The sequence below is a fragment of the Mirounga leonina genome, unplaced genomic scaffold (genome assembly GCF_011800145.1).
Source record: "Mirounga leonina isolate KUSES-001 unplaced genomic scaffold, KU_Mleo_1.0 Mir_175, whole genome shotgun sequence".
Classification (NCBI taxonomy): domain Eukaryota; kingdom Metazoa; phylum Chordata; class Mammalia; order Carnivora; family Phocidae; genus Mirounga; species Mirounga leonina.
In genome coordinates, this window is record NW_023270453.1 from 7,093,492 (window position 1) to 7,105,946 (window position 12,455).

Genomic DNA, 12,455 nt, shown 5'->3' on the forward strand with positions numbered 1-12,455 from the left:
GGCCTGACCCTGGCTCCACCCACTCTAATTAGGAAACATTCAGGAAATCACCGTACCTCCCTGAGGCTGTTATATTCACCTGAAAGCATTGTTGAGAAGGTTAATAAAGTGATGTCTCTGAAGGCCTGCATTACACCTGGAACAAGGTACACTTCAAGCCTCAGTAATAGTAAACCTCCCCAAATGTCTCACCCTCCCTGGCTAAGTCAAGGAAGCCCAACTTGGAAATGTCAAAATATTTTTGTAAGCTTTGGTGGCATGTTAAAGTAAGGATGGCCACATCTTATTTCATTTAGCTTGCCTTTCTTTCCCTCACAAGATGTCTGCTGTAGTTGGATTTACGTTCAACCTAGAAGACAGAGGCTTTGGGTTTTAATACAGAATGTTCATCCAAAGAGGTTCAAAGGCTTGTCTCTCTAAGGGAGATAAATCTGGGTCCCTTTGTTTTCTCTGAGCATGTGTTCCATACCAGAAACATGTGTTACAGTCAATCCTGTCAACAGCATTGGGTTTTCTGTACTGGCCCCAGGTGATAGCCTGCTGTTCTCAACTCATCTCGATAGACCCACAAAACTATCTGTTACGTGTGCTTCCCCATCCCCACCACCCTTGTCACTGCATTTTTTAAAAGCCTTATTATCTGAGGTGGATGATTTACCACATCATTTATGGAAAGGTTATTGGAAAAACATTTAGGAATGAAGGTGCCCTTGGGTCTCCTAATACCTGACCGAGCGGAGATTGGGTCGGCAGAAAGTTTGCCCTGCACTACAGGGAAACGATTTTCCTGTGGCTTGATTTGAGAGGACTGTGCTTTGAGCTAGCTGATGTGTTTTGTTTTGTTTTTATAGTGAGTTCTTCTCAAAGGTCATTCTCATCTGGAAAAGAATGCAGCAGAAGGGAATTGCTTTAAGGGGCTCAATCAGTTGGAGTAGGTTGAGAATCATTAAGAGCTCCAATCCATACTCTGCCAATGGGGAAACCCTCTCAGATACTTTTGTAATGAGACTTGTTTTCCTAGGCCCTTGTGTGGGATGATTAGTGAGTTTGTCTTCCCTTGTCAACGTGGCCATGATTTCAACCATTTCTAGAACCCCATGTGAGCTTCACACACAGAAGAAAAGAGTGCCTCCTATCTGCTACCTATAGCATGTCTGTGTTTGTAACAAATGAACTCATGAAACGTGACCCTTGCCGTGTTCACAGGTGAGGGAAAGGTGGCCTGGGATGCAAAGGGCTATGACTGAATGTTCAATCATTACAGTGCAGCAGAAAAAACAGGATTCGGTTACTTGACCATTTTCTTTGCCTAGCAAGAAACGTTGGCATTTGTATGTCATGCCACTAAAGCTGAATTCCATAATTGACACCCAGGAGGGAATATTATTGTCTAGTATAACTCCAACAGTAGTTATTATAAAAGAGTTCATGAGAATCCTTTTTGAAAACCTCCATACAAAAACTGTGACTCCATTTCATTTGTTAGCACAACTTCAAAGCCTTAAAATGGATTTATTATATCAAACAATTGTTTGGAGTTCAAACTGCTTATCTCATAGGGGTTATTTAAATGTTGTTAAAATGTGTGTCCAGCTGGTCCACTCTATGATATCATTTTGTTCTAAATGGCACTGTAGGTAGGGTATCTTGGTACATTCATTTAAAACATTCCTGTGACCCCTATGAAGTATGTTTACACAAGATTTTGTGATACATAAATACAGATGTCAACATCAATTACAGTTGCAAATACAAGGGAGCTTTTTCCTTCTACCTTGGTATTTTGTCAAAATATACAAAAACATATCATAAATGTCAATGATAAAATGTAGGCATATTAAAAATTTATTTATGATCTTTCAACCATCATAAAGAGCAACAAGATTTATGACTTGATGAAGGTAAGATTAAATGTTCCCTACTTAGCATCACTTTAAGAAAGTCTAAACCACTTGTAATTTACGGATCTCACGTCCTAAAATTGCAGATAATTATAATAAAGGAATTGTTAAAATGTTATGTAGTTCTTTAAATAGCTGTAGGTTCTTGATACATGAAGATAAACTGAAACAGTTTGTTGATTAGTTGGCACACTTGAGTTTTTCTCCCTAAATTTTCAGTACTTACTTCAGTTAGTCACCATTACCCTTCTTTCTTAAAGCAGGTGAAATATGTAATCTCTTGTCCATATTCTTAAAGGAAACCTTTAGTTCTCAATATACCCCGCCTTCTGCCTTGGGACCACCTTGTTGATGAATGAATCTTATAAGGAGGGTCTTAAGTAAACGGGTAAATCACACCACTGTGTGAGATCATGCAAAATGTTCTAGAGCTGTGCAGTCCGGTATGGTGGCCGTCAGCCACCTGAGAGGGGGCCACTGTGAGAATGAACTAGTAGTTTTACTTTAACTCATTTAAATGTAAACCTAAAAACTGTTGCTGTATAAGGTGTTTGTCCATTAAATGCAGCTGTGTTTTTTCTCTGAGACTACATTTCACTTTAACCTTTGAAAATCTAGTTTGTTGTTATGTGCTGCAAATATAAAATACACACTGAATTTTAGAGACTTCTTTTTAAAAAAAAAGAGTTTAAGGGACGCCTGGGTGGCTCAGTCGTTAAGCGTCTGCCTTCGGCTCAGGTCTTGGTCCCAGGGTCGTGGGATCGAGCCCCACATCGGGGTCCCTGCTCGGCGGGAAGCCTGCCTCTCCCTCTCCCACTCCCCCTGCTTGGGTTCCCTCTCTCGCTGTGTCTTTGTCAAATAAATAAAATCTTAAAAAAAAAATTTCCCGGGCACCTGGGTGGCTCAGTCGGTTAAGCGTCTGCCTTCAGCTCAGGTCATGATCCCAGGGTCCTGGGATCGAGCCCCACATCGGGCTCCCTGCTCGGCGGGGAGCCTGCCTCTCCCTCTGCCTCTGCCTCTCTCTCTCTCTCTCTCTATCTCTATCTCTCATGAATAAATAAATAAAATCTTAAAAAAAGAGTTTAAAATGTCATATGTATATTTTTATATCAACTGCATGTTGAAATGATAATAGTTTTGATATTTAGGCTTAGATAAATTATTAAAATTAATCTCATCTTTTTCCTCCTTTTTTAATGTAGATACTGAAAATTCTTTAATTACACATGTGGCTTACATTTTATTTCTATTGGACAGCACAGATCTAGAGCAGGGTTACAGAATGTTCCAGCTTGGAGCTGATGATAATACCTGCAGAGCTTCAGAGAACATGGGGTATTTAATAAATCTTATTTGAAATGAATGAAAAATTATTACAAAAAATAGTGCTTAGTCATGATAAACTGAAAATTAAGACCAATTTTTCTTACTACTAGTTATCCAACGGATAACTAAGTTTCTTGGGGGCTTATCAAAATGAGCTGCAAGACAAACATAAATACTAACAAAGTTCTAGTATTTTCCAACATTTTATTTCTTGGCAAGTTTTCCCAAAACCATTCTGTAATTTCCACAGCACTAATACAAATTTAAATAAGCTTTGGTCTTATAAAAGTGATCAGTTTAGTCTTTCCCTAGCAAGCTTGCCTCTGTAGTTCAAGTTTCTAATTTATACAGAGCATTGACTTTTAGGAAAACTGGGCTTTACCTGTTTCCACCCATGAATGAAATGCCGCATTGCCATTTATACACATGAATATGTTACATGACTCCCTGATCAATGTGTCCTCAGAAAGACCTCCCTTTCCAAGACACGTACGACTCTTCCACTGATGTGTCACCCTTGACTCTTCATCCACCCCTTTCCAGCAACAACCAATTAGCTCCCCCGCACTGGCAATCTGGAGAAATGCTCCGGGGCACTGTTGTTGATTTTCTGTATTTCCACTGTCCTCAGTGTAGTGACTTCTTGACTATGCGGTGCAAAGCCTAGGTAAGTTTAGGAAACACCAGGGGCCAAGGAAGGTCTTTGCAACTGCTCATATTTTAGATTGAGAAGATTGGGCAGCCTCAGTGCCACATGGATGTCCTAAAGGCAACAGACAAGAAAAGCAGAATACAGGCGCAGGGGGAAGGTTTTCCAGTTTGCTTTCTTTTAAAATTCTTTGTCCTTTCCTCCTGGTTAATTACATATGATGACTTACAGGAAATGTACAAGACATGTATAATCTTAACTTTTAAAATACTCAGAGAAAGGGAATAGCGTGGTATTTTTTAAGTGAGCATAATGTTACTGGGAGCAGACTGATGACCATTTGGGTGATGAGAATTTCAGAATTTTGGAACTGAAAAGGACAGTGGGGATCATCTACTCTCAATGTTTTTAAGACACTGCTGTCAAGATCTTTGGAAGTGATTGCAAATGAAAAGCCAGTAGATTTTGTAATTATACCTGGAAAGCTATTTTCTGCTTCAGAAGACCCTAATAAGCATATCCTGTTCAATTTAATATTTTATTCATATTTTCCATCATTGCTGCAAAAAAAAAAGCCTTCACATATCATTATTAACTCTTTGTAAGTGACCTCCCCTACCTGTTTCTACAGAATGACCAGTTTTTTAGATAATAACCTCGAAACCTATAGTAGCCAAAGAGGCAAAGGAACCCCGCAAAGTCACTGGTAGGTTTTCTCCCATCCCATTGCTTTTTACTAACCTAACAATTTGAACAGAACATTCTGTGGCCCTCTGGCTCTTCTTTCAACTCCTTTAGCTAAATTGGGAGGCAATTTAAGATATTAATTAGGTAAATCAAGACAGGGAAGATGAAGAAGCATGGTTGCTTGTGTTACTGTAAATTACCTATTAGTAAATTTTGGCGATCTCTAACACATGAACTAAACATAGCCTGAAACTATGTTGTTTCCTCAGTGCACTTAGAGCTCAGGGGGAGGAAACAGTTATCAGAAACCTCAGAATTGGGGCACCTGGGCGGCTCAGTCGGGTAAGCATCTGCCTTTGGCTCAGGTCATGATCCCAGGGTCCTCAGCAGGGTGTTGGCTTTTCCCTCTGCCTGCCGCTCCCCCTGCTTGTGCACGTGTTCTCTCTCTCTGTCAAATAAATAAAATCAAAAAAAAAAGAAAGAAAGAAAAGAAACCTCAGAATTTTCCACGGCTCCAGATTTTCTCTCTCCTGGGTCATTGTAACTGGCCGGTGAGTACATGATCCAAAATTCTGAAATTCTCATTATCGAAACTGTAGGCGTCTGCTTCCAGTAATATTAGGATCATTTTGAAAGACCACTTCATGTCCTCCCTCGGAGCACCTTACGGTGAGGATTGAGCACTGACTTCATAGGTGTTACTAGATGTAATTCACCAAGGGAAAGGTATATAAAGAGAGGTGATTCAGAAGTCATCAGTCCCTGGCTTGCTCACGCAGCCATATACATGCAGAGGATCCGTGTAGAATAAGTTATGCAGGCTGCAGAATCCAGTGGCATCGTGACTGCTTTGAGTCCTTGCGGTGTATTGCTTCATGCACCACGTGCCCTGTCCTTAGACGGCAGCAAGCAGGGTGAGGCTAATCCCAGCATGGTCATGGAATGCTGCACTTCCTGCTGATGTGTTGGATGAAATAGGGACTGCTGGGCAAAGGGAGTTAGCAGGCAAAGGAGGAAGGTATAACAGTGAGCAGGTGAAGGCCAGCCTCTTTCTCACTGAGAGCAGGGATCAAGTCACTACTGGTGATGCCTTTGTTTAGTCTGGTTGTAAATGATATCTGGGGCTGGAGAATTGAGTGAATTAAGCCATCAGGATGTCTGCCGAATAGAGGAAATGGACCAAGATGAAGGAGCAGTGAAAAGCCAGACAGGCTGAGAAGCGCAGAGGCAGGATGCTCCAATGTAGTTAAGAAGGCAGAGGAAAGAGCTGAGCATGGTCAGGGCCCCATACTTGGGTGCAGCCTATGAAAACACCCATATGTATCCAGTCAGGAAACATTCCAGAGCCACCAACCTTCGCCAGAGTTAGACTTTCTTAGCTGAGATCTGTGATCTTCTTCCCAACATGCTTGGAGTGAAAAATCTTTTTATGAAGCCTTCTTTTTCTTGTGTAATTAGTCAAGATCTCAAGCTTTTTACTGACATGATCCTATCAGCAATCCTCTGAGATGTTTCGTTGCAAGCACTACGCAGGTGCAATTAATATAGGTGATTAGGTGATTTTCTAATCTTTTGCACATTCAAGAGTCTGATGGATCCAGTTCAACTCACCTCTCAATGAGGTTAGCTCAGTTCTGTGGAGAAATGTGTGTGGACAGACTTGGCCTTCCAGAGGGTCTACTTTTAGTCATTACTGCCATAAAAGGTCCAGCCCGATTTAAAGTCACTCGTTTCCACCTTGTTGGTTCTCAGTCTTGGTCCACCTCAGTTCCATGCCAGGGTTTCTGGGCTGTTCAAAGCCAAACACACACCAGGTGTCTGTAATTAGATCTTCCATCCAACCTGGGGGACCTAAGAATGTGCTGGTTTTAAGGAGTCGTTGTCTGAGGGGCGCCTGGGTGGCTCAGTTGGTTAAGCGTCTGCCTTCGGCTCAGGTCAGGATCCCAGGGTCCTGGGATGGAGCCCTACATCGGGCTTCCTGCTCAGCGGGGGGCCTGCTTCTTCCTCTCCCTCTGCTTCTCCCCCTGCTCATATTCTCTCTCTCTCTCTCTCTCTCTGTATCTCTGTGTCTCGAATGAATAAAAAAACCTTTAAAAAAAAAAAAGATTCACTGTCTGAGTGCTGTAGACATTCAAATCTCCCCTGGGATGATTTCAATTATTGTATGGATCTTTGCAGAACTAACCCCCAGCCCCCGTGTTGTATTGGTAATTACTGCTTTATTTCACCCAATAGTTTTCAAATTTGAGCTCATTTGCTTTATTTTCCATTTCAGATTAAGACATCAGTTATTTGGACAACCCCAAATGTTTCCTTCTCAATCCCATTATGGGTAATAATACTAGCAATCCTTCTTGGATTATTGGTTCTGGCCATCTTAACGTTAGCTTTATGGAAGGTAAGTTTATTTCTTTTATTTTTCTTGTTGAGTAGAGAGGCCACTGAGGGGATTTACAAGGATACACCTAGAGATTTAAAAAAGACAATGCCAGAGGCATGATTTGGGGATTTTTAACAGTCCAAAAAGCATAACAGGAAAATTGTATCATGTTTGTTTTGGCAACCGTACTATGCCTACATAGCTGACATTTAAGAAGACCAAGAGTGTTTAATGCCGCTTTTATCTTGAGATTTCTTGTAAATAAATACAGAAAGAGTTAGACTTTCTTAGCTGAGACCTGTGATCTTCTTTCCAATATGCTTGGAGTGAAAAATCTTTTTATGAAGTCTTCTTTTTCTTGTGTAATTAGTCAAGATCTCAAGCTTTTTACTGACATGATCCTATCAGCAATCCTCTGAGATGTTTCGTTGCAAGCACTATGCAGGTGCAATTAATATAGTAATTAACTGATACTTGGACTATCAGGCCAAATAGATCGTGCATGTTATATTCTTGAACTTTTTTTTTTATCTTGCCAATTAGTCCATCTCCATTAGGAAGATTTAATGTGTTTTACTGAAGTTTATTGTAAAAATCTACAATAGGCATTAATTTCTAGCCCCCAAACCAACACGACTGCCAAGTTTCACAGAGCTTTCCACTCCAAAATAGGAACAGTGTCACAGTGACATGACTGTAAGAGTAATCAATCCAGTCACATCTTAGTTAACCAGTATTGTTGTGGTTCCCCAAAATCATAGTGTATTTTTATTTTAAAACAATATGTGGCTTGCTTAACAAACTGAGAAAACCTTGCTATGTGAGTTAAATAGATCTTTCCTTATGATAATGATCATAAGCTGTTTTGTGCCTTCCTGAGTCTACAGAGGCTACTGCATAGTTTACCTTTAGAAATAGACTCTTATATTATTCTGTTATTTATACTATCTTTGTTTCCATAAATGGTACAACAACATATGGCAGTTGACAGAATATGGTACTAGTCCTGCAAAAAAAAAAAGACAACTCAATAGTTATCAACGAAACCCAGTGAATTTGGCTTCCAGTGTAAGAAACAATCAATAAGAATTAAGGTTCCAGGTTTCCAGACCAAATACTAATGGAAATTCAGGAGGATGAAGATTCTAGAATCACTTCTTCCTCAAGTTGCTGGTTGGTCTTTGGAAAATCACTAAAATATCCTGGGATTGAAAGAAATGGCCAATCTACTTTTCCTCTATATGCTATGTGCTCCACAAGTAAGAGCGATATGCAAGCATCTCCTCTCTTTTTCCTAAATTCCATCGCGAGGTAGCCTACAGTACACTTCAGCAGCTGGTACTTCTGCTGCTCCAGAAAGCATGCAGAAAAGCAGAGAGGAAGTCTTTGGGCCTTGTGGCTATAATCTCAGGGGAAAAAAATGCCAGGTCCGTAAGTGGATTATACAAAACAGGGACATTCCCCCACTACCACGACATGGCAGGAGGAAGGACCCAAACCCTCTGCCCTATGCAACGAATTCCTCTCTGAAGGTAAAGAAGACTCCGCTTTCCCCTCCTAATTTGGAGAATCTGACAGATAATATCCACAGAGCTCCGATTTCCTTAGAAAACTCAGAAAGTGAAAATCCTTAGAATGAGGAGTTTCACCCAGTTCCCAGAACAACTTGATTTTATAGCCCTCTTTTCTCTTGTTCATAGTGTGGATTCTTTGACAGAGCGAGACCCCCCCAAGATGATATGAATGACAGGGAGCAATTGACAGATAAGAAAGCCACGGAGGCATGAGAAGTAAAAAACCCAAGCTCAAAACACACAAACACTGGTCCTGTTCAAGGAAAAGAAGGAACACAAAGGTTCAGTAAAGGTTTCCCTGTACTTGCCAGTGACCTAGGAAATGGAAGGGCCCCAGAAATATCACTTCATCTATGCTGCACTTTGGAGAAGCTGCCACAGAGCCCAGAGATCCTTCTGGGTGACGTAACGTCCATCCTCAACACTGTGGAAACCATTAGCAATCATGGAAGACGTCTTTTGCTTTAGTCATTCTGTCTTTGGCAGACACTCTGAAATGGGCACGGGAACTCAAGTTGCTTTCCAGGTAAATCCAACTCAAGTTGCAGAGATGAACTGTCTGAATCACAATCGACTTTGGAAGGTGAACTAGGACCGAACCTTCCAACGCTACTGCATCCAACGGAATATTCGACACCTCCCTATGGAAAAGAAATGTTTCTAATGAAGTTATGGCTCAGGGAGACAAGCGTTATGTTGTTAGTACTGTGAAAGTACTTTTGAAACGACAAAGATGATCTTGTAACTGAGGATAAAAATTTATTTATTTATTCTCCATGGCTCTAGGCAGATGTTCTGGTCATCTAGAGTATTTGGACATTACAATTTGGTTAGCTGGTTTTTGAAATCACTCACTAAATTTCCTCCTAAGATAACCATCTTGTGCAGATAAATTAACAGAGCTTCTTCAGGATTTAGACAGTGTTAAGGAAAAGCAGACAGTTTCACTTAATACCATGCCACCTGCTACCTGAAATCACTTTTATTCACATTTTCCGGGGACTCACATCTGCTTAATTTAGCTTTGCAAAAAGATGTATTTATACTTCCTTTTAGAGAAACAAAAATCTTCCCATTGACTTAATTAGCTAGAAATACACAAATTTCAAGGTACTCCAGAACCTGTCTGGTGGTTAAAAGTAATGGTAAAATTTCTAGAGTCCATTAACAAAAAAGGAATTTTACAATATGGGCGAGCATTATTTTTAATATCTATAAGAAGCAACGCCAATATTTAGCTTGGGATTAAATACCTATTTTCTCTACTGTACCTCAAATTTATATACACAGGGAAGATGTGTTAAGCATACATGGTAAAGAAATATAAAGTTATGCAGATGTGAGATGAACCCAGAAAAGGGATTCCTAAGAATTTTATTTACCATTGTCTATTCTAACTTTACTACTCATTTTTACTGCTAATCTTTATAGTACATACGTTTGGAAAATAATCTTTATTCAAGCTATTCTCCTGTCATCTAAAATTTAACCATCACAAAAAGTTGATGTTTAAGACTCTTGTAAATAATCCATAACCGTGTGTAATGTCATCATTTTTGAAGTAAACCTGACCAGCCAAATTCATATAATCTGCACAATTTTGTATCCTTTTTATGATAATGAAAAATTACTATGAAGAAATCCTGAACAAATTTTATATTTATGTGCAATATTTTACAGACCTATGTATCTAAAGCATGTTTACACTGGCATTAGTTATATTTGTAATTAATATGCTGAATATTACATATAATAGAGCAAGCGGACAAAATCCTTCAGTTTACAAAGCAGTTGGAAAATTTGTATTCCCGATGTCAACAATCACACTTTATTTGAAAGATGAGCCAAACTCACAGACACTAAATTTTCTGTCATGCCTTGATCTGGAGGCAAGCCATTTGGCTACAGCTGCAGAGCTTCATTGGAAACGAAATGCACGGCACATGGAAGAATACTCTGATGCAGTTCATATTTTTCCCACTTGTGAATTAAATCCTGTCATGGTAGCAGTTTCAAGTGTGTAAGGACTGATGTCTGGCTCCAGTATGTATGGCTGACTGTGGGTGAGAACTGCAGGTGCCTCAGAGAGTTTGAGGGTCCCACACCAGCCTCTGCGGGTCTTCCATGTTAGTCGTCTAGGTAGAATTGGTTTTACAGGAAGGTGGTTGTCTGTATATGATTGGAAGAGTGCCTGACAGGTTTCTCTGCCCCCAAGTAATGCCCTAACTCTTGTCATTGTGCCTGACTTGGGCCAATAGGGATTAGCTCCTCAGGATTTGGGGTCATAAAAGGTCCCTGAGAAAACATACCCATTGCCTTTTAAGCTAACATTTGTGAAGGAACTCAGAACTTCTAGGGCTACATAAATGTAGAACCCCATGAACCGGGTCACACAGACACCTGGAGGAAAGTAGAGATGACAGGAACAAGACTGGGACCCAGAAGGATCAAGGTCTGGGGGCTTCCTCACAGTCGTAGCCAAGAGTGGTCCTCTCTAGAGGGATGGGCACTGATACCTACAGGCACTTGACAGGGGATCATCATGCACACCGTGGCCCCTCTCCCATCTCAGATGTGGAAGCAAATGGAGGAAGGGGGACACCTGAGGTCAGGTGAACCCACCAGTCATCAGTTCCTGAGCATCCCTTCTGCTTGAGGAACACTCCCTATCAATGCACTGAGAGTATCTGCTTCCCATATAGCATCGTCAAATGCTTTCATAATTCATGTTGTACCATGCCTCTGTTGGAGTCTATGTATATTTTAGATATCCCTGTTAAAATTCGTGCAGCTGGTTTTGAAGACGTGGGGAAAATGGGCAAATCAAATGGGCAAATCATACACTTGGAAGTTTTTATTCAGTAAACAAACAGCATGGACTAGTCGCCACTGAAACCCCACGCTTTCAACTCAACTCCTTTCTTTTTCTTCTTTTATTTAAATACATGTGTAGATATCTGTGAAGATTGTCACATACCTATTTACCTTGTCACTAATAAAATGAAAAAATAAAGACATGATGATGTACTTGTGGCTTGTTTTGCACGCAACATAAAACTTTCCCACAATGGCAGAGATCAAAAGTTTCTGTCTTTATGCTTAGATTTTCTGTTATTATAAAAACATTTAATGTTGGAAGAAATTTGAAAGAGTGAAAATACATTTCTTTGGGATGAGGAGAATGTTCTAAACTTAGATTGTGGTGATGTTTGCAGAACTCCATGAACACACCAAGAAAATTTTGAATTGTACACTTTAAATGGGTGAGTTTTATAATATGTGAATTAAATCTCAATAAAGATACTTTTTAAAAATTTTAAGTTACTTCAAATACCTCCACCCTTATACAACTGATTATTTTTCTCTACATTGCATTTCAAATTTTGTCCATATAAAAATCTTAGCTCCTTTATGAAGCTTTTCCCTGTGTCTTCAGCCAACTTGAAGGCTCCTCCTGCACTCCAGTGGCATTTTGTGAATAACTACACTTTTCCATTTGTTTGCATGACTATCTTCAGCTGGACTGACCCTTAATGAGAGCAGGAAACACACATTTTCACCTGTGTCTCCAGCACCTAGCACCAGTATCTGCTATATAATCAGTAGACATTTCTAGAACACTTCTAGAATAAATGAATAAATATACCTATGTGCATAGTAATCACAGGGAACATGTACTTTTGTAATCTGCTTTCATTACAAAGTCCCAGGGTCACACATTTTTACATCCTCCTATTGCTAGTGTCCGTACAATGTTATTATAATAGTTACCCAAAGTTCTATTCAATTAGTGGACCATCTTTTGTTTAACCATCCCCCCTCCCATCAGGAATAGTTGTTCACAGATTCCTATATTAACAATAACGTTAAATTGAACACTTTCATACAAGAGGCTTCTTTTGGTTACTTCAATGAATGAACTTCACATGTCTTTGCTT

At 39.9% G+C, this 12,455-nt stretch overlaps 1 protein-coding gene across 1 annotated transcript in view; it reads left to right on the plus strand.

Annotated features, from left to right (window-relative positions):
- The window catches only part of ITGA8 (integrin subunit alpha 8), a 183,143-nt gene extending 171,609 nt beyond the window's left edge, over positions 1-11,534 (plus strand). The window contains exons 29-30 of the mRNA XM_035021565.1: positions 6,839-6,961; positions 8,644-11,534. Coding sequence (XP_034877456.1) covers positions 6,839-6,961; positions 8,644-8,730 — 210 coding nt within the window. The 3' untranslated portion in view covers positions 8,731-11,534. The remainder of the gene's footprint in view (positions 1-6,838; positions 6,962-8,643) is intronic.
- Positions 11,535-12,455: the final 921 nt, after the last annotated feature.